The following is a 20,306-nucleotide window of genomic DNA, read 5'->3' as shown; positions in this document are numbered from 1 at the left end:
GTAGGGTTTTTCCTGGGAGTGTTTACGGGATGTTGGACTTGACCCTTGATGCAGGCGACCCTGCGGCGGTATCCGGTTATGGAGCAGTTGATCCCCCGGATGAGTCCGTTGGGGAGGGTGGCGGTGCCGCAGGAGATGGAGGTGGCTGATACGGCGGTGTTCTTGTGTAGCCCGGCGGCGAGCTTTGTGAATGGGGCCGGGGTGGTGGTGGATGCGGGGTTCAGTTTGGGGGCTGTGAGGAATGGGTTGTAGGGTTGGTTGGGGTGGTTGATTGAGGGGTGCAAAGGTGAGGTATGAGGATATCAATCATGTGATTGGGGCTTGGATTCGGGTGCGTGGGGGTTGACAGTACTCCGTAGGGATGGGACATTTCTTCCGGGGAAGAAGTTGCATTATCCCCTCATATATGTAGTTACTGGACTGAGGGTTGGGAAATATGGAAATAATGTGTTTTGAGAGAGCTACGCGATGCCAGCCATAGCTTCAACCTGCTCTATACATCCCGAGATAGGATTCGGTCAGATAATATACAGCATATACAGTCTATCCCCCCAGTACTAAGCCGCCGCAGCAATCGCCCGCATAAACGCCGGACTCTCATGGCCCTGCACGACCTTGGAAATAGGAATCAGATGCGCCTCCGACCCCTCCGGACTGTCCTGCAGCCAGCGCACATACGACTGGGCCACGCGCAACCACAGCGCCCGCTCCGCGGCACTCGCCTCCAGCCCCTGCCACACCCACAGCCGATCCCCATCGTCGAAGAGGAAGATATCCTTGCCATCCAGATCCGCCTTGTCGATGGAACTGCCCTCCTTGACGAGATCAAACGAAAACGAGCCATCCGCATCGCTCAGCCTGAACAGCTTGCGCGGGGAGCTCGCCGTCCCCGCCCGCGCCCCTTCGCCCTCCTCCTCCTCCTCCTCAGCCGCCGCACGCTTCCGCTTCTCCGCCATCGGCCGCGGCGCACTAAACGAGAGCTGCTCGACCTCGCGCCCGCCCAGCATATCGACGACGACCTTACTGCGGGCCTCGAGCTGCGACAGCACCTCGACATCGACATGCTTCGCCTGCGTCAGATCGTGGACCACCTGCGCCGCCTTCCCCTTCTCCATGGGACTGCAGCTGCGGCCCTGCCACACCCAGATCTTGTCCCCGACATCCAACACGAAGACATCCCGATCGTCCAAGCTCCGCCACGTCGGCTCCACCTCATGCACGATCAACGAGCCCGGCCGCGCCGCCCCGGCATGCTTAAACACGCGCAGCAGCATCATCCCCCCTTTCTCCTCTGCGTCCTCCACATGCCGAAACCCGGACTGCACCCCGCCCCGCCGGATGGACATCCGGGGAAACAACCCCACAAACTCCCCGGACGGATGCGCCTGCACCTCGCGGTGCTGCGTCGCCGCCCCGTGCAGGTACTCGTCCAGCTCGACGGTCTTGTACGCGGCGGTGCCGGCCTCGTCCGGCGAGGTGCGGCTGCCCAGCCAGAAGAAGATGTCGTGGAGCAGAGCGGGCTCTTCTTCGGGATCGGTCTGTTGGGCTTGTGGGGCCCGCGCACTGTGCAGCACGATGTAGCTGTCCCCGTCGTAGAACTCGCCGTACCGGTCCCGCGGCCACGCGACCACTTCGAAGTGCTCGATGCGCCAGATGTACAAGCCGGGGGTTGTGCCGATGGCGCGCCAGGCGGGCTCGGTGGCCGCGCTGTTGTATTTTACTTGGTGGTCCAGCGCGCTGTTGATTAGTTCGACGTTGCTGTCTTTCAGGTCGTATTGGTGGGGGTGGATGAGGCCGGCGTGGGGGGGCATTTTGGCGGTGGGTTTGGGGGATTTGTGTGGTGTTGAGGAGCTGGGAGGTTGTTGTTGTTGTCTGATTTGTGTGGTATATATGGTTTGTGTTATGTGTGGAGGGGTAGTAGGCTGTTGCTGTGTGGTGGACGGTGTAGGTGGAGGGGTTGTTGCTTGAGCCAGGGGGTAAGTTATTTATCGATAGCCGATAAGGCGGGCACGTGATGTGGCGGGGTCCCTCAGGTTCCACTGGGCAGTCTACGGGGCGGTTATTTTTAGGATTGGGTGGATCGCTGTGGCTGAAATGGACGCCCTATTTGTTCGTCCCCAAATAATGGATGGGCGGGATTGGCCCTCCCAGACAAAAGTGATGCGGGCGGCCACGGTCTCAATTCAGGGGCGTAGGTGGCGTACCGACTCAGGGCTAAGTACCGCCCCCGCACTACCAGATTGATTGCCATCTCTCAATCGGGGGATCAACTTTGCGACGCCAGATTATGAGCACAAATCAAAGTAATAGAGGTGTTGTTGTGCTACACTGAGCAAGTGCTGGGCTGATATAGTAGAACTGTGTGGTCGTTGTATTTGCTTGACTGCGTCAGAGTTGCTGTTCCTGGATCTATGTACTGTACATACTACGCAGTAGGATCTTCCACGCCGATTAGACCAGGAAGGTCAGGGGACTCGGGATGGGCATCCGGTACAACTGTGAGTGCCTGCTTCCTGAAAGGTCGAAAGAAGAATTGCGACAGTTGGAATATGGGCTCGCAAGCCTGGAGTTTTACCTCGATTTCGAACACTGGCCACCGAGACTGTAACATACCATGGAAAATGTGGCCTCTGAAATCGATTAAGCGCGTGGTCTAATGGCTTTACACTTGATCAAGAATGAATTAGTGAGAGGCCCACTGCTCAAGCCATACCCGCATCCACTCCTCATTCACAGGGGGTATGCTTCCCAGACGATGAATTACCTCTTGAGTATGACCGGTCTCCAACTCCAGCGGCGGACCCTGAAGCGACTGGTAAAAACCGATCAGCTTCACCCCCGATGAAGCTTGGTTACCGGAATTCGCGGCTCTGGCTGCATGATCCTCGAGCCTCCTCACCCAGTCAGACAAGCTTGTCATTCTGCACTCCCGCTGCAGCTCAGCGATCACGCTCGGTGCAATAGGCCCCCACTTGGCCGGGTGCGGATTGACGAAATGGTAGTAAGACGTCGTCTCCTCAAGTCGACGGGCCACTGGCAGTGGAGAACTGTGGTTACGGAATCGGTCAGCGCGGTGTAGGTCTGCTTCTCCACCCCGAGGTTCTGCGCTGTTAGGTCTGCGGTCAGATGGTGGATCTTTGGAGGTCTGTGGTGTTGCTCTGTGGGTTTACGAAGCCGGTGCTTCCGGTCAGGAGGATGTGTTCGTGGCCATTTTTTCGAGGGGGTGGATGGCTGGTTGCTCTTCTTGGGAGGGATGCGGTATATCTGTCGCCTTGTTAGCGAAGATAGTCTGTTAATGTGAGCGTGCGTACTTGTCCAACATCGCCGACAGTATCTCTATGCGGCCCTGAGAATGGGTACGTTGAGACCCATCGACCTCATCGAATAGCAAGGATGCAAGTTTGTCCGCAGAGGCTGCCGAGTATACGGCGTCTTCGTTGAGGAGACTATTGTCCAACTTGCAGTCTGGCTGACTTTGAATTGCGCGTCGCAAGCTCGTGACCAGAACCTCGACTTGCTGCGACATCATCCCGGCCTCAAAGAAGTCATCTTCGTGGTTTAGGTGATTAGTATCCGTCAAATTTGCGACGAATCTCGCCAGAGAACTAGCGAATGCCTCCTTAGACGAAAAATCAAAGCACATCTCCGTACCGGTGACCGCAGCTGGGGAGCCTTCATACAGGGCATTGATTTCCTCCTGGTAAGCCTGGATCGTCTTCTTCCGCTGCGTGGTTCCCTTACTAGTCCGCCTCTGTGGTGCCTATGTCATTTATGAGATGGACTCGTTCTGCGAGGATCTTCCCTGTCTGGGGCTTGATGCAACCTGTTCAGCGGTCAGTTCGAGTCAGCGCATCAAGAACGTGGATGGAAGGGGGGGGGGCTTGGGGCACGCACCGCCGCCGAACATCAGATATTTACAACGAGCCAGCTCATCAAACAGTTGTGCATCCTCCGCGATATCATCCACCACCGACGGAGGCAGCAGGGCTGCATCGAATGGGCGTAGCTGGAGAATCGCGCGCACCATGTGCCGGCTAACAGGCTTGCCCGGCCCCGGCAGCAACAGAGCGCGCCCCGCGAGCAGCAGAAACCAGCCGAGCCCGAGCCCTGCCACATGGCAGAGCGGAAAGCCCAGGAAGACTGTGGCCGCTTCGGCGACGACTTCCAGTTGGGCCTGTCGTCCCGTGACGCAGGAAACCAAGTGCTGGGCGTCAATTGCGGCGATGGCGCTCTGCGGGATTGTCACGGGCTTGGGCATCCCTGTTGAGCCGGTGGTGTGGAGGATCTGGTTGTGGGATGAGTGGTGAGATACTTTGGGTTCGGGCAGGAGTTCGTACCGCAAAGGCATCGTCTGCGGCGGTCTCCCAGGTGCCATCGTAGGGGTAATCTTTGCCGATGCTCCCGTGGTCGAGACATTCGAGCAGGGACGGTGCAGCGCGCGGGTCCGGATGTGTCCCTCCCGCGCAATGGTCTGGGCAATGTCATGGAAAGGTTCATCGTAGACGAGGAGGGAGCTGTTTACTGCGCGCAGGAGGTGACTATGTACGGCGGCGGTATTCCGGGACGATAGCAGAAGAACCTGCGGTGTTGTCAGAAGATAAGAAAGGTACGGGTCTTTTGCTGCTATCACCTGCCTTCGTCCCGGACTTTACAGCCGCACAAACGATTGCTAAGTGTCTCACATCGCTGGCAGCAAGGTATCTGATAGAGGCTTAGAAGGTGATCGCCGGTGTGGATGTGGAGCTCACCCGATGGTCTGTGAGTGCTCTTCTGTCACTGGTGTGCATTGGTCCAGCCACCTGGCGAGGCTGTTGACGATGTTGGCGAGGTTGCGATATGTCACTTCATGGGTCTCGGTGCTCGAATCCACTGTGACGGCTTGGTACACCGCTGTCTTGGATGGATCGCTTCGAGCGGTTTGGTCGATGTAAGTTCACTGCAAGGCGTTTTCCGTATCGGTCGGCGGAAGACATCTTTGTGGCGCTATACGAATGCGGGAAAGAGACTGCCGGCTCTTAGGGGCACTCGAGAGCTAAATAGTTCGCATACATTGATCAAGTGTATTGAATCTCTTGCGTCTTGAGTGATGTGTGCTATGATCTAAGGATTGGTACCACCAGTGATCAGGATAGAGGACCTGGTGGGAGGAAAGCAGGTAGCAGGTGGTACAGTGACATCATGCGTACAGCGAACTGAAAGTGTCTGGGGTGGCAAGAACGCAAAACAAGATGTAGGCTGGAGGATTTGTAAGGGTGAGCTAATAGTTAGGGTTTCGTAAGGCGGAGGCATCAACCTTAAATCTACGATTCTGAGAGAGGCCGAAAGAGCGAGTCTAGCAGGTATGTAGGCGTAGCCTTAATGAGAAACGAAGGAGCCTGTATTGTATCTCTCCTTCCAGCTATGATATACTCAGCCTCTAAGCTATCCCTACACGCGTGTCAGCCAGTAAAGCAAATGAGTTCCCTAAACAGCCACGAAAATCAACCAAGTCAGGTCTCCGAGCCAACCCCTGGGCTGCTAGATTGTCGAAGAACGGGTTCAATGTCTTGGACAACATATCGCATCGTTCAGATCATCTGAATTGTGTGACACTTCACGCCTCCAGACCTTTGGAAATCATCCCGAATCGTCCATATCAGCTGAATCCGCCAGATCCTCCGAGTCATCCGAATAGTCTGACTCGTCTGAATCTTCCGAGTTGTCTGAATCCTCTGAATCCTCCGAATCCTCCGACTCCTCCGACTCCTCTTCATCGCCGAAAAACTCTGATTCCGTTTCATATGGGATATCCCACTCATCCGAGGCTCCTGCACCGTCTTCCCCAGGCGAATCGTCCACAAGATCCGCGTCCTCCACCCAATCCACGCCTTTTGCGTCTTCCTCGAACATCTTCCTATACCAACCCCGGCTCCGCACCCGACGCTGCGCCTGCCACGCCGCATCGGGCGGCCACCGCGCAGCCCCCAGATCCCTGGTGAAGTCCAACCACCGCTCGTCCCGCAACGGCTTTCCGCACTCTCGTTGCCACTGCGATCGACACAGAGGGCAGCGGTTGACATCCCAGTGTCCATACCTATCGAAGGAAAAGCTCAGCAGAGCATAATGCGGGCACGGAAACAGGGACCACCCGACGCCCCACAGGCGGGGGGATGCCAAGTACCGCGTGTGCGCGATCAGGTTGCGTCGACCGTCGAGGACGAGGACCATGCTGTGGGGGCGGACGTCCCCCTGCCTGCCGGGAGGGATGGTGCAGTTGTGGACGAGGCCGCGAGTGTTGGGCCCGGTCTTGATGACCCGGAAGCGGGGGTCCGCGTCGATGGCGGGATACTGGCGCTTGTCTTGGGGGTGGGACTCATCCTTCGCCAGGTAGCGGGCGATCCGCATCTGGTGGCGCGCGGTGAGGCTGATGCACGGGCAGAGGTCGACGATGCCCGCCTGCGCGGCGCACATGGCGCTGGTCGCGGGCGGGAGAATCGGGGCCCATCGGTGGTGGCAGCTGTAGCCGTCGAATTCGCGCCGCGGATGGAGCTTGAAGCATGCGAAGCAGTAGGCCCAGCGGTCGTCTTGGAGTTGGCGGAGGAGGGCCTTGCGGTAGATCGTGGGCCGATCGTAGCCTCTCTTCTGGTTGTTGTTCACTATGTCGGAGGTGAGTCTGAATTGGGGGCGGAGGTTCCGGATGATGGCGTTGTAGACTTCGTGGTGGTAGAGACCGCGGCATGTTAGGAGGAGACACACTAGGGCTGGAGGGGGGAGGAGCTCCAGGATCATGTCGAATACCTCCCGAGGGAGGCATAGGAGGTGAGTGGTGGTGTTATCGGTGGATTCCATCGCGAGAAGATGGTAGCTTTGGGGAGAGACAAGTATACTGAGAAACTAATGCTTGGCTTCGGAAGTCTTATTTCCTGACACGAAAGAGTATGGGGTAGCAGGTAAATTTGGTCCATCTCGTCACTGCGTGATCATTCCGGGGAACGCCCATCAGCCCTACCTCAGCATGATGATCTAGTCGTCCTCATCATGACGAGCCTCTGGTGCACCGTGACCACGGCCGGCAGCCCGAACCTGCTCGCGATCGACATTCACCACCCAAGAGCCCTCCTACAATACAGCACTTCACTGCTAGGACAAGCCTTATGGCAGGCTGCTATAGTACTCCCGTCGCTCCTTTCCCTTCCCCTTCCCCTTCACCCTTGTCCTCATGATTGCTCTTTCGAATATTTGATCAAGGCTCTCCGACCACCAACCTCACACGTAAATGCCGACATTCACACTGCTCCATCAACCAACGAAACCGCCATTCTCCAAGTCTCCTGCGGGCAGACCGCAGTTACCAGCTCATCTTTCTCTTCCTCCAGCTCGCTCAGCTCCCTCAGCTGACAAGATGCTGCTGATATCATATAGACTGAGTATGGGTAAGGGCCAGGGTCAAACTGTCTGTTTCCTAAAGTAATTCCAATCCATCTACTCCGTAACCCGTGACTAGGTACCTTCAGAGCTAATAAGAACCGTCGGTTGTAGTAGGGTACACCAACTACATATAGAAGGGAACTGGGAACACGCACCCACGCCTTCCGACCCAGCTTGTACTCGTCGCTGCGGCCGCCCCTCCAAGACTAGGGAAATTGGTTTATTGCAAATTGGCGCGAGTAGCTTGCTGTACACAGGTCCAGGCAACTACAAATAACCTTGTAGTAAGAATTTCCGCCGTTGCTGACAATTGAAATTAAACCAGCTCTAGCTTGGTTCCTTGTGCGTTTCCAATCAAGGACATCAGTCGACATCAGTCGACCTCAATACACCCGCAATGCGGCTATCTCTAGATAGTCTGTCCGCCCACCTGATCAGTTCTGCGACCCTCTGTTATCCAGTTGAATCAGCCCAATTGAGTTTAGTATATACCTGATTAATGTCAGATTCAAGATTAACCAATATCAGCCCTCGAGCTATTCTGGAGAGGTTGGAGAGAACTTTGGAGATTTGGAGAACTCCAACTCCGGCCGAAAGCCGGCGCGTCGGTACCTTAATCTACTCTTTCCAGGAATTCCTTTCCCCGGAGCTCAGGTAGGAGACGAGGGTGGGGCGTGGTTATCGCAGATGCGATTTCCTTTGGCGCAGCCATGGGCGAGCTTATCCCCAAGTAGGGGGTGGGGAGGGGGGGTTTCGCTGATTATGAGCTTTGTGCTGTAGCCTGAGATGTATGTCTGCACGGTTCCCTGCAGTTCGAGCAGGCGAGACTGACTGCTGCAAGGTCAAGAAGACGTCCAGGGGGTCGCTACTTATCGTCGCACGTGAGCTCTTCCTTCATCTACAATTGCTTTACGATACTCATGTTCTGCTACGCAGCTGTCAATGGCAGTGGGCTTGATTTGATCGAGCTGATCGTCTACGGCATCTAGACCCAGACATAATCGTTGGGCATTCGACAGACACTAGGCAGGTGATTGTCTTTGTCATACATCAAGAGGTCAAGCATCAAATGAAGGAATACTTTTTGGGGAACATTGTTGAGGCTTTAGAGCGATGAATGGTCGGCCCATTCGCTTCCGGCCAGTCATCAAGATTCCGACAGGCCTATCTCTTATTAGATATTCGTAGAATCAACAATTGCTGATCAAGGTCTCTGAAGTCGGTAGCCTACTGCTGAGATGGATTGTAGGAGAGGCAGCTATTACCCATCGCAGTACTTCGATAGGGTGATTGGTAAGAGATAATGCACATCAAGGGTTAATTGATGAAGACGAAGCATTCACAATTTTAATATCTAACTTATCTGTCTGCTCTTCGTTGCAAGATAAGTGAATATGTGCTATGGGAATTCACGGGGTGTTGGGTTGGAGTCTCCAATCCTCCGCCCTCTCTCCAACTTCAGCAGCCAAACACCGCGTGGGGCGTGGGCTTGCCCTCTTCAACACTGCCTCAGGACAGAGATAGAGCATGCTCCTCAGGGATGGGCGTGCCCATCTAGCCGGATGATTCACCGGTATCGGTTGATATCTAGCCTCTACCACTCAATCATAGACAGAGTGCTACGAATTGGGTTTCAGCGTCTTATCACTCTCAGACAAGAGTATACTTCGAGGTTGCGGCTGGTATACACCATGGATTGAAATCAGTATAAAGACTGCTCTACTGCACTCGTTCTCGTCAACCTCACACACCTCTCACACCCCTCCGTCTGACAATAATGCTTCTGGCATCTGTCGCTACCCTCCTGGCCACCGCCGTCGTCACGGCTCAGGCCGCCGCTGTCACACCCCTTGCCTCGGACTCGCGTATGAAGCGTGACCCTGCGACTGGCTTTGAGTGGGATCCTGAGAATTTCAAGGTTGCTGCCGTCCGCAAGCCCCCGGTTGGATTTGTCTATCACGCCCTTTCCGACCAATCGACCTGGTGGAACTACGATCTCAACGCCATCATCACTCAGTCAGTTGAGATGATCCACCAAGCCGCGGCTGAGGGCACCAAGTTCATCGCCTTCCCGGAGCTCTACTTCCCTGGGTATGTCTCATCCTGCACATATAGAGCTCACAGCTGAACCCCCCGGACGACCTCCAGCTACCCTGCCTTCCGCACTCCCAACGGCCCCAAAGACTTTGAGCAGTATGTGTCGCAGACCATGGAGCCCGACGGCCCGGAATGGAACACGCTCATGCAGGCCTTTGCCGACACCAAGATGTACGAGGTGGTGGGTTGGGCCCAGAGGGCCAATGCATCGCTGTTCATGACCCAGAGTCTAGTTGGTCCCTTCGCCAACGGCTCGGCCGGAACGATCTGGAAGCATGAGAAGTTCCGGCCCTCGGGCACAGAGCGCTCCCTCTATTCCGATGGACTCCTCAACACGATCCGCGCGCAAAAGCTCCCCTTCGGGACCGTCTCCATGCTCCAATGCTGGGAGGTACGTTCTTGAATCCGGTGATTGGCATCAAAGCTTCCAAGACTGACAACTGCCGTAACAGCACGTGTATCCCGAGTCGCACTTCATCGGATCTGCCCAGCCCGCCAACCTTCACGTTGCCTCCTTCCCGTGCGTATCTTCTTCGACTAAGCTATAAGAACACCGACTAATCCCCACAGATTCGGCAACGATGTCCCCGAAACCGACGGCGGAGACACCCCCTACGCGTACTGGCGTGCCGCAGCGATCGGATACCAAGCCGGCGCGGCCGGTTCGCCCGCCATGATTCTGCCCACCGCAGGGGCCGCAACCATTTTCGGCCATGAGGGCTCTCCCCTCAACGAGTCGCTGTCCAACGCGAAGGAGTCGACCGACGCCATGCCCTACATCACCGCCGTCTACAACACGACCGCGCTGTGGAAGGATGTCGCGTACAGCGTCAACGACTGGTACAGCTACGGCGCCCTCAAGCACATCATCGAGGGTCTGCCCGACGGAATGCCGCGTCGGAGCGGGCCCTTCTTTGGCCGGATCCTGTTTACCATCACGCAGTTCACCAGGGGGTACATCTGGCCTCCGACCCTGTCCTGCACCCCGACGTCGAAGTGGCCGTGTATCAAGATCTGGCCGGAGCGCGTCGAGGAGGATTTTATGGCTTGATGTGGGTCAATGGACGAGAAATTATTGGGGAAATAAGGTAGAGTAGTAGTAGTTGTTGTTGTTGTCAATGGTGATATGATTATTGCGCATAAGTATCATATAGCCTGAGCGGTGGGTGTTCAAATTGATTGAAGAGCAATGTATCGAGCTGTGAGGAGATATAAGACTAGCTTCTCCCGCATTGGTGGCATACGCGTCTAGCCGACCCTTCCCACTATACTCCGTAGTCTGCGAGAAAATAACCTCAGATAAGCGCGTTGTTGCACAACGACTTCCTGTGGATTCGGATCTGAGAAGTGGCAAGACACCCCTCTAACTGCTGGTGGGGTAGCATGAGCTTGACTGAATTAAAGCATCGAATTCGTAATCGATGATGCTGCAGGGATGTTCGGGGTGGCAAACTCCACCCGATTCGGTACCATCTCCGCTGAACCGGAACAATGGCGGGGAAGTTAACAAAGGATCTCGCTTGGTACAGTCCAGATGAACTATTACAGAGGTTTATTTTTGCGCGTTCCGTGGGAACGTGAGTCCTGCACCTAACCCAACTCCTGTTACGGGCCAGTCGAGAGCCAGCAACCGATTTATTCCCGTGAAACAGAATAGCCGGGGGAGGCAGTGCAGCGAGACATCACAGTTCTTGCTCCAGGGGATAATTCATAAGAAGTCGAGTCTCCGCGACTAGGACTAGAATCGTGCAGTAAATCTTCTTTATCTGAGGAACACTAGCAACCGATGACTCGGATATGGAGTATCCTGAATCCCTCGATCTCAACAAACTCAACCCCATCAGCCCGCAGGACCTGCACTCTGCCGATGGTATGAAAACTAGCCACACCGAGCACAAGACCCAGACCTCGAACTAACCATACCTCAGGCACCGATCCCGCCCGTCCGACCCTATTTGCCATCAAGGGGATAGTCTTCGACGTGAGCCGGAATCCCGCTTTCGCGCCCGGGGGTTGTTATCACGGTACGTGCCATTTCCATTACATGCCAAGGTGCGCTAAATGCTCATCTGAGATTGACCTTGAACGGCGAAAATACAGAATATGCGGGAAAGGACCCCTCGCGTGCACTGGCTCGTTCATCCTTCCACACGTCGTCTTGTGCAGCTGAGTTCCACCATCTTGGGGAGCAAGAGCAGACGATTCTTAATGAGTGGTTTGAGTTCTATAGGAAGCGATACAGGATTGTGGGGAAAGTGTCATGTGACAGCCAGGGCGATCAGTCTTGCTGCGAGAGTCTGATTCGAGATGATAATATATTTTGAGTGCTCCGAATCATTCAATCTTGTTCCAATGTAAATCATTCTCTCAGCCGAAAACGACGCCGAACACAGCACCCGAAGCCCTAGTCGAAGCCAGTAGAGCCATGACCCCCAATAGCACGGGACAGGCTGGTACATTCTGTGAATAGCAATTCCTCGCGTATGTTTTGCGGAGTTCTAACCCGGCGTCCAATACCAACAGACATTAGCCGCCAGAGCGAGGGGGAGACTGAGATTCCGTGAAGAGCTATGGCCATGAGTAATAAATCTTCGGTACCGTAGTGAGCTCTACAAGGTTCTACTGCCCTAACTTTCCATAAATCCGACCTGTTGCCGTCACGGCGGGTTGCCGATTCCGATTCCTCCTCTCGATATTTGGCGTCATACTACTTAAGCAGCTGCCAACAAGTCTATGTGCACTGTGGATTGTATGTATTGTAGCTTGTACACTCTGGCATTGAATCAAAGCTGCATTTTGCTCAATAAACACCCTGGAGCTGACACACATCCAATGTATGGCAGGCTGTGAAGCCTTGCAGCAGAGCAATCTGGTGTGTGTACATCGCGCCTAAGATAGCGAGATGGAAGATCTGGTGCGAGCTTCCCCAAATATCGAACCCTTCAGGCGCCAAGCCTTCTGGAATCCGGGACTATACGACTTTGTCAGAATTGCTTTTTCTCTTGGGGTAGAAAGTAGAGGGGGCGTGCAGACATACCGCATAAAGACTGACTCCAATGCCATAGAGCCTCAGCTCGAGTAGATACCATCGCATTCCCGAGTATTGCAGCATTTATCCGAGCCCGTGTCGTTGGACTCCATGGAGCAAAGGTAGAAATGATGAAGCGCCGAAGATAACGAAAGCGCCCACCTTCACTTTCCGCCAGCGCGTTGTTTTGAGCAGAGGATTCGAGATTAGGACACCGGTGACAAATCCGGTGACTAGGACCTAGAGTTTGCGTCAGGGCACGGCTGCATTCCACCGGACTGTCAAGAGGGATGGGCTGTGTGGAGGAGCGCGCCATGGGGGAGACTCACAATAGCCCAGTGCAATTTCTGCAAGTTCGCTTCGCAGAAGCAGACATGGTAGATGCCGGACGAAAATGTGCCCACCGTCACAACAACAAACCCAAGCAGATCCATTCCATGCCAGAAATATTCTATTCTACGCGAGTGGGGCTGCATCAGGTGGTAGAGCGCGCTGAGGGACCAAACAGATTTCCGCACACCAGAAGTAGATCCCAAACATAGCGTACTCCATAAACGACACACCGAGAAATTGAGGCTGTGCCAGTTTTCGCCCAAAGGTAGTCGCAACGAGTGGTAGGAGCAGAGCCCCAATCAGATGACTATAGACATTGCAAGACTCATCGTGCAAAAAGGTCAGGCTGGTGAAGATCTCACGATAGTCTGCTTTCGCGGGCCGGTACTCCGTAGCCACCAAGGATATATTGGTTGTGGAGCTGCCATCCGGAGATCTCCTGCCACGTAACGGTTCGTGCTTTGACCTTGGGCTGGTTCGTGTAATCGATCCCGGTGTCCATATTGACTTTCGGCACTTGCCGTCTTTTGAGTTCTGCCCCTGACATAATATTCTCCCCCAAATATTTGAGGACAAAGACGCGGAGAGTGATAGGGTGAAGAATAACAAAAGAGCTCAGTTCTTGCCGAGAGAAAGAGTGGAGAAGCAGAGAGACGCCACCAAGGGAATTGTCATGTAACAGTGGGCTTAGCTCAACCTAGAATCAGGCGATAGTCGAGGAATACCAGCGCAAAGGTATAGTAGCTTGGATTTATATATTCAGACCTCGGAGGCGATGGAACTGATTGTAAGCGGGAATTGACAATCGCAACGATTGGCTCCGTACAAAAGTCCCGATTACCGGGTCAGGATGGCACGCATGTAGAGTACAGCAGAGCTGGTATACGGTACCGTGGATGGCTACCTAGCCTTACCGCTGCCGCTCCAAATTGAAAGGAGGGCGCTCCTACGCAGTACAACGGCAAGGCTTCGCTTATCTCCCGGTAGAAACGGCAGGGCTAGCATCCGTAGGATGACGGATAAATACACGCCTGTGGCCACTCAACGAGCAGACCAATGGCCATGGCGCTGTGGCGTCAGTGAGGAGACAAAGGATCGGATTCCTAGCAAAGTCTCAAAATGACCTAGGAACCACCTATAGACTGCTAGTTGATTCAAGCTCCGGGTCCACTTATTTGAGCCATTGCTATCAGCTGCTCTTTGTTATTCGCATGCTAGCCGCCTAGTGAGTCAGGGCTTGTCACAGCTGAGGTCCGTAGTCTACTGCTGTCCATCACATTGGGTCACCGTCGATTGTGGCCCACTCCAACGGCGCAGAAACGAGGTAGGAGGTAAACAAAACGATCAAGCTTACCCCACTCTCGAGCCGAAGGATACACCGTCTTCTTTAGGATATTGGCTGGAGACTGGGCTTTTTGATACCCCCGGAATAAACATAGCCACTTCAGCTGTTTCCCGGTCCTGCGTCCAAGATTTGAGGGCTGAAAGACGCGCCGAACTGAGGGGGTAATCCAATCCCCGCTACTGTAACTTACAGTATAGTACAGGTCCATACAGTTACCACAGCACTCTCCGCTTGGTCTTCTGAAGGGGGTCATCCCGGATACTTCCGCGCTGAGATCCGCTTTTTGTCACTCGCGATCCCATAGGCAATTGTACGCGTCGATATGGGAAAAGAAATGGTCTGCCGTAGTGTAGTCTTTTCTGGCTACCACCTGCCCAGATCATTATTGTCAGAAGGCGAGGGTTGTGAACAACCGGCCGGTCAGTCAAACTCGGAAATTGATCTTTTTTAACTAGCAGGCTAGCACAGGCCCGAGGCCAGAAATTGCAGGCTTTCATAATACATAGCTAAGACGCCTAGTTCCTGCCTTTCAATCCTGACATATTATAGCCGATTTGAGTCCCGGTCAAATCTCTCAACCCGTTTGTGCTGGTTTTGAATGATGGACGAAAACGATTCTCGAGGTCTTTTGAAGTATGTGCTTGGGTTTTTCGCTAGAAAACGACCGGAGAGGTCTGCGCAGCCCGCGTCGTTGAGATCGCGCACACGCGAAGCCTGGCTTCGGACGGATGCATATCTGCAGCATGATGCCGACGACTTGGACGAGGTTGATCCTGAACGTCTTGCAAAGGTCTTGCGTGTATGTGAAGACTATTTTCAGTACGACTCTGCCCGAGAACCAGACTTTGTAAGCGCTCTTCATATACAACAAGCTTCAGTCTTCCAGCCCCTCACTTTTTGCTTGTTAACACGAAGTGATGCACCACCGCCTACAGCATGATGTGCCGTATCCGAAGCTTCAGATGATGCGCAGCGTGATCGAGCGTCCGAGTCGAAACTCGCATTCCAGCCCTGAAATCTCCATTCGCCCTGGTAAACGAAGAAGAGAAAGTGAAGCTGTCATTCAAGAACTGGCAGATTTGTCCAGTGACGCTAAGAGACGCCGGGTGCTACCTCGGGAAAAGCCAGCCACATGCGATGACCCCGAAGACCCAAATGCGGACTTCGCCGTGCTAATGAGAAGACGTTTATTATCCTTGAACAATGCGTTACGAAGGGATTGGATCTGTGTTTGCCACAAGTGCTCTGGACTAAGCGTTCGACTTTCGCTGCCACGACAAAAGAAGGATCTGAAGGTCGAGTCGTGCTTCGAAGTGTTCTTCGGCGTACGGTCTCTTCTTGCGGTAGAGTTGCAAGAAGCCAGAATAACTGTCAAGTAAGCTTCTGAAGCATTCATTGACAATGTTCTTGACTAACGAACTCGCGGCAGAGACATGCATCATAACAGGATGAGGAGCACATCTGAGCCTCTAACTTGCGACGCCTCCGATTGTGCCCACATATGTCAAAGCATTACAGAGTCTCTTGGCCAAGCAAATTGCTTGAATTTTGCTCTTGAAGATGGAAGGTTTCAGAGGCTTCGTCCGCAGCCGAAGACCTTTGGTGGTGATCGCACGTCTGGAACAGTTTCCTTGTCGGCATTATTCAAGCGTCAGCAGGAACTATGCGGTGGCTCATCTGCATTGCCATTCAAGGGTAAGCGGATTTTGGCCGTAACTCTGGCTACCGCGCTTCTTCCATTTCTGGAGACACCGTGGCTGCAGCCTTCCTTCAATCACTCAAAGATTCTGTTCTTTGAGCCACTGCAGAGTGGAGAATTACCAGATATTACGAAACCTTTCCTCGCCATGGAGCACATCCCAATCCATTCAAACCGCAGTGAAAATACTGGCGTCGGTTCGGAGAACTCTAAACACAGGGTACACCCCAATGCCAGTGTGCTAGCGCTTGGTATACTCTTGTGCGAGCTTCATTATTGCACACCCGTGGACCTGATGCAGAAGGACTCGTCCACCACCAGAAATGTCAATACTGACTATTATACCAGTCTTGAAAAGCTTAAATCTTTGGAAGCTGATGCTAGCGTTGATTACTATCTTGCTACCAAGGCATGCCTGCAGTGGGAGTACTTACCCCCTGGACAGCAGGCTGACTTTGAATCGGTCAGCGTACAGCGCCTATTTTACCAAAATGTTGTCAAGCGGCTTGAGGCTGAGATACTCAATGGGTGGAAACTTCGATTGGAGGACCTGGGCTCATTTGAGTCTCAAGAGAATAGGCTCCGCTGGGGCTCCATCGGCTGCGAGGTTGTGCGCCATCGAACAGACAAGGCGGACTCACATGATAAAAGTATCGGTGCCCAGGCAATTCCGGATCGTTCTAATTCTGACGTCACGCCCGCGGGTTACACATCGTTCACCTCAGATATGGCTCTACATATGGCGACACAGCCTCCTTTGAAAACGCAACTAAGCGGACATCTGGCGGAGCCGCCAGCGAAGAGCTTGTGTTTCTTTGATGCAAGCTACCAGGCGAGTTGTGAAGAAGAGTGAGCTTTCTTTTCGATGGTCATGATGCTTTGTGGTTCTAATAGACAGACAGGAGTCAACTTTCGCAACAATGGATGGACAACCTTCTGTCTTCCATTCATCGCTTTGTTGACCCTTACGAATCGGTCGAAGCCGGACCCAGAGCCTTCGAACCGGTGCGGATAGCGATCCTAGATTCCGGGTTCGATCCTGAAAATCCACTTCTAATGATCGAAAATGGACAACTAGATCCACGAATCAAGGCCGCGCGAAGCTTCATCGCTGATACAAAACCAGAAGACATCCGAGACGAGATCGGGCATGGCACTCATGCTCTTGGACTTCTGCTCAAAGTTGCCACGTGTGCTGAGATCTATATCGCCAGAATCGCGCATCGAGAGACACTCGATCGTAGCACCTACGGCGACATTGCAGAGGTAGGATTGGCCCTATGGCAGAGCAGAATTTCGATTCGAGCTAAATCTCTCTTCAGGCTATCAATTTTGCAGTTTCCGAATGGAAAGTGGACATCATCTCGATGTCATTCGGGATTCGTGAACACAGCCAGCCAATAAAAGCAGCCATAGCCAATGCTATACACTGTCAGACATTGTTATTTTCGGCGGCATCGAATGATGGAGCGAACCTTGGCAGGGCCTATCCAGCTCAAGATCCCAGCGTCTTTTGTATTCACTCAACTGATGGACATGGTAATCCTTCCATGTTCAACCCGACCGCAGACGACAAAGACGTCAACTTCAGTCTACTTGGGGAGTGCGTCTCCTCTCATTGGCCAGTTGGCAAAGATGGCCGCGGTCAAACTGTCAAGGTCCTGTCAGGTACATCGGTCGCAACCCCTATAGCCGCTGGGCTGGCAGCATCGGTTCTGTCCTTTGTCCGACAGCAAGACCAACATATCAAACCAGGCAGTGAGCCACTGGGGCCGTGGCTAAAGGATTTTGGCTCAATGGATGCGGTTCTGAGGAGTATGGTCAGGCATACAAGAGGAGCAGGCTATCACTACCTCACGCCCCATGTAATGTTTGATAGAGAGTCGACAAGGAAGCATGTCTATGAAAAGATTGAGGACATCAAGAAACACATGTATAGCTAGGAAGCTAGGTACTGACAATGCCGTCAAAGTAGAACTGTTCACTCTTCATTGGGGTGTCGAACAAATTGTAGTACATTTAAGCGGGGACGCAATAGACATTGCCATTCTCGGTCACATCCGGAACGGCTTGAGCTGTCCTAATCTGTGACCCGTCTATATCCTCGACCAGAACAAATGCGTTATCGTCTTGTTCTCCACCAACGGCCAAGAATGCGCCCTTGTTGTACTCTTCCACCTTTAGTCTGCGCCCGAATCTGAGCCTGTTCACGCGGAACGCAAACACAAATTCCATTTCACGCTTGAGTTCTGTCCCATCCTCATTCCTGCTGACCCAGTGGCCCTTTGGGCCGATGGACGTACCCAGTGCAGTCACGTCAAAACCAACGTTTCCTCGGACTGTTGCACTCTGCGAAGTGGAGTATTTGATCCTGGCGCCTTGCACGAGTTTCATGCCGGTGACGAGATAGAGCGAGACAACAGGAGCGAATCTCTGTTTGGGCTCCCGCAGCCACGTCTGCACGGCAGGTGCTTGGATAGCCTCTTCAACGTACTCTTGCGTGGGCTCAAATGATAGAGTCGTTACCCGGTCGAATGCAAAAACCTCCGCCCTTTTTCTGGAAGTCTCAACGCTCACCTCAGGCCCAAGAGGCGATCCCCCAGTAGCCAGCTGCAGGAACTGTGCATAAACACCGCACCCGAGTCCTTGCTCGGTGGAGATGGTCTTCCTCCAGTCGGTTTCCACGACTGGCGGTAATGGCGCGGTCACGGCAACAGATCCCCCTCTATTCAGAGGGCAATGCGGTGTCGACGTGGAGCGGAGTATAGATCCAAGACATAGCGGACCCACTGGCGGCGGATGGAGAAAATCCGATGTCGGACATAGAAAATAAGTCTTTGGAAAAGACATGACTTTCAGATGTTTGGCAATGCCGGAGAATATACTCCTCGCTGTCGAGAAGGGTTGGAGTCAGTGACTAGGTCAGGCAAGAGTGAGACCGAGGTTGATCCCACGCCATCGCGGTTCATGCTACCCCTTTTACTTGTTGCCTTCACTTAGTCGGTCATTTCAACCCCTCCCTCACTCTTCCAATCCATCGACTAACCAATAGCAATAGGTGTATGAATTAGTTAGTCGTTGTGAGTCTAGAAACCTGCACTCTATGCTTACTAGTCGGTACGCTTCTAGCTGGTCATGTTATGGTCACATCACGGAGCACTTACTGTCACATAAGTAATTTTGGCCGCCTTCTTGGTAAGCCAATTATGAATTTGGTACTTTTGGCATTTCTGGTACAGTACAAGATTGGCCTAAACGACTTCGGGGCTGTACCAGCGGATGTACTGTACAGTACCAACACTATTGTACTGTACCTTTGCATTGTGACGCAACTTGGAATTAATTCCGGGCCAAATTCATTGATTACCGTACAACTCAGCAAAAACCAACACATATGGCGGTGTCTCACCATCTGACACTCCTCGGATTCATGCGACATTTTTGTACACCTTGGTCGCAATTGCTTGCCCACCCACCAACAACTTTTAGGATAGTCTATTTTCGAATAGACCGGATCAGCTGCCTTGTTCTCGCAACCCGCTGGGACCGCATCCATCGGCCATGGAGGTGCTAGATCGTGGGAAAGATGAGATGATGGAAGATATCTTCCTCCAAGATGATCTTCACCCGACCATCGCAGAGCACGCAACAAAGTGCAACTCGCTATTCCACCAGTATATAGTATTGCCAGACATTGTGCCGGATCCTACTATCATGGATGATCAGCTGGCGCGATTTACCCTGTGGGCAGCAAACATGGACGTGTTTGGACCGCTCAATGTTTCGCTGGACTACAGGCTTCGATTCAGTCCCACGATCGTGGAGATCATACATCAGCTCCTAGGCCTTATTTGTGATACGATGGTGTCTTGCAAGTACCCGCCGCGCTCGGTCACCGAGAAACGAAACGTCGAAGAGTCTATGCTAACGAGACCTTCTTCATAAAAGTGAAGCCGATTCAGAACCCACCGCAGACTCCGAGCAGGAAAAGACAGCGTGTGTCAGGACACCGTGACTCGGAAGTCTGGAGGAGGAGACCCGAGGATGACGCAAGTGACTCGGACAGCGATGGAGATCCAGCAGAAGAGAACATCTCAAAAATCACCGATATCATTGGCGGAACAGTCACACGGCTCTTTCGTCTATCCAATGCTGTTCGAAAATCCGCGAAAGCCGACCGGGCGCGTAGGATCGAAAGATACAGAGATGATGAACAAGCAAACCAGGCAATCGCTGAATTGCGTCTCTACACAGATTGCTATATCCGGTTTCGTTTTCCAATGGCACCGGGTTCCCTTCGCACAGCATTGATCGAAGCCAATGCGATGCGCCTACGACGATTGTATTACCAGCGAACCCATCGAAGGCGCATCGGCTTGAGTTTGCAGCATCCACGA

General features: G+C 53.4%; 9 protein-coding genes across 9 annotated transcripts; 4 read left to right on the top strand and 5 right to left on the bottom strand.

Moving 5' to 3' along the window:
- Window positions 1–449: 449 nt before the first annotated feature.
- On the bottom strand, window positions 450–1,932 carry BO86DRAFT_393310 (gelsolin family protein). Its single transcript, XM_025672985.1, has one exon. The coding sequence runs from the start codon at window positions 1,809–1,811 to the stop codon at window positions 558–560; it is 1,254 nt and encodes a 417-aa protein (XP_025522530.1). The 5' UTR covers window positions 1,812–1,932; the 3' UTR covers window positions 450–557.
- Window positions 1,933–2,683: 751 nt separating this feature from the next.
- On the bottom strand, window positions 2,684–4,973 carry BO86DRAFT_413743 (acetyl-CoA synthetase-like protein; the record flags this gene model as incomplete). Its single annotated transcript, XM_025674774.1, has 7 exons — window positions 2,684–3,047; window positions 3,312–3,724; window positions 3,783–3,823; window positions 3,895–4,579; window positions 4,635–4,701; window positions 4,749–4,894; window positions 4,938–4,973. 7 exons carry the CDS (start codon window positions 4,971–4,973, stop codon window positions 2,684–2,686), a joined length of 1,752 nt encoding a protein of 583 aa, XP_025522529.1.
- Window positions 4,974–5,616: 643 nt separating this feature from the next.
- BO86DRAFT_383685 (uncharacterized protein) lies at window positions 5,617–6,768 on the bottom strand (the record flags this gene model as incomplete). Its single annotated transcript, XM_025670853.1, has 1 exon — window positions 5,617–6,768. The coding sequence occupies one exon, from the start codon at window positions 6,766–6,768 to the stop codon at window positions 5,617–5,619; it is 1,152 nt and encodes a 383-aa protein (XP_025522528.1).
- Window positions 6,769–9,307: 2,539 nt separating this feature from the next.
- On the top strand, window positions 9,308–10,402 carry BO86DRAFT_283247 (carbon-nitrogen hydrolase; the record flags this gene model as incomplete). Its single annotated transcript, XM_025667340.1, has 4 exons — window positions 9,308–9,498; window positions 9,556–9,895; window positions 9,957–10,024; window positions 10,075–10,402. Coding segments are annotated over 4 exons (927 nt in total), but the record flags the coding sequence as incomplete, so codon positions are not given.
- Window positions 10,403–11,098: 696 nt separating this feature from the next.
- Window positions 11,099–11,828, top strand: BO86DRAFT_372433 (cytochrome b5; the record flags this gene model as incomplete). Its single annotated transcript, XM_025670347.1, has 3 exons — window positions 11,099–11,374; window positions 11,433–11,528; window positions 11,605–11,828. The coding sequence occupies exons 1-3, from the start codon at window positions 11,302–11,304 to the stop codon at window positions 11,826–11,828; spliced, it is 393 nt and encodes a 130-aa protein (XP_025522526.1). The 5' UTR covers window positions 11,099–11,301.
- A 476-nt stretch (window positions 11,829–12,304) lies between these two features.
- Window positions 12,305–13,412, bottom strand: BO86DRAFT_423020 (hemolysin-III protein; the record flags this gene model as incomplete). The annotated part of the gene is made up of 6 exons (XM_025675380.1): window positions 12,305–12,459; window positions 12,538–12,577; window positions 12,641–12,772; window positions 12,862–13,002; window positions 13,034–13,233; window positions 13,265–13,412. 6 exons carry the CDS (start codon window positions 13,410–13,412, stop codon window positions 12,305–12,307), a joined length of 816 nt encoding a protein of 271 aa, XP_025522525.1.
- A 1,399-nt stretch (window positions 13,413–14,811) lies between these two features.
- On the top strand, window positions 14,812–17,852 carry BO86DRAFT_325223 (S8/S53 family peptidase; the record flags this gene model as incomplete). The annotated part of the gene is made up of 5 exons (XM_025668515.1): window positions 14,812–15,057; window positions 15,146–15,585; window positions 15,664–16,758; window positions 16,812–17,149; window positions 17,248–17,852. 5 exons carry the CDS (start codon window positions 14,812–14,814, stop codon window positions 17,850–17,852), a joined length of 2,724 nt encoding a protein of 907 aa, XP_025522524.1.
- Window positions 17,853–17,883: 31 nt separating this feature from the next.
- Window positions 17,884–18,844, bottom strand: BO86DRAFT_393307 (uncharacterized protein). Its single transcript, XM_025672984.1, has one exon. It carries the CDS (start codon window positions 18,757–18,759, stop codon window positions 17,929–17,931), a length of 831 nt encoding a protein of 276 aa, XP_025522523.1. The 5' UTR covers window positions 18,760–18,844; the 3' UTR covers window positions 17,884–17,928.
- Window positions 18,845–19,288: 444 nt separating this feature from the next.
- BO86DRAFT_248550 (uncharacterized protein) lies at window positions 19,289–20,057 on the top strand. Its single transcript, XM_025667154.1, has 2 exons — window positions 19,289–19,780; window positions 19,863–20,057. Exons 1-2 carry the CDS (start codon window positions 19,471–19,473, stop codon window positions 19,922–19,924), a joined length of 372 nt encoding a protein of 123 aa, XP_025522522.1. The 5' UTR covers window positions 19,289–19,470; the 3' UTR covers window positions 19,925–20,057.
- Window positions 20,058–20,306: the final 249 nt, after the last annotated feature.

This window comes from Aspergillus japonicus (assembly GCF_003184785.1).
Source record: "Aspergillus japonicus CBS 114.51 unplaced genomic scaffold BO86scaffold_94, whole genome shotgun sequence".
NCBI lineage: Eukaryota > Fungi > Ascomycota > Eurotiomycetes > Eurotiales > Aspergillaceae > Aspergillus > Aspergillus japonicus.
The sequence above is the reverse complement of the archived record's forward strand: the minus strand, read 5'-3'. Positions and strand labels throughout refer to the sequence as shown.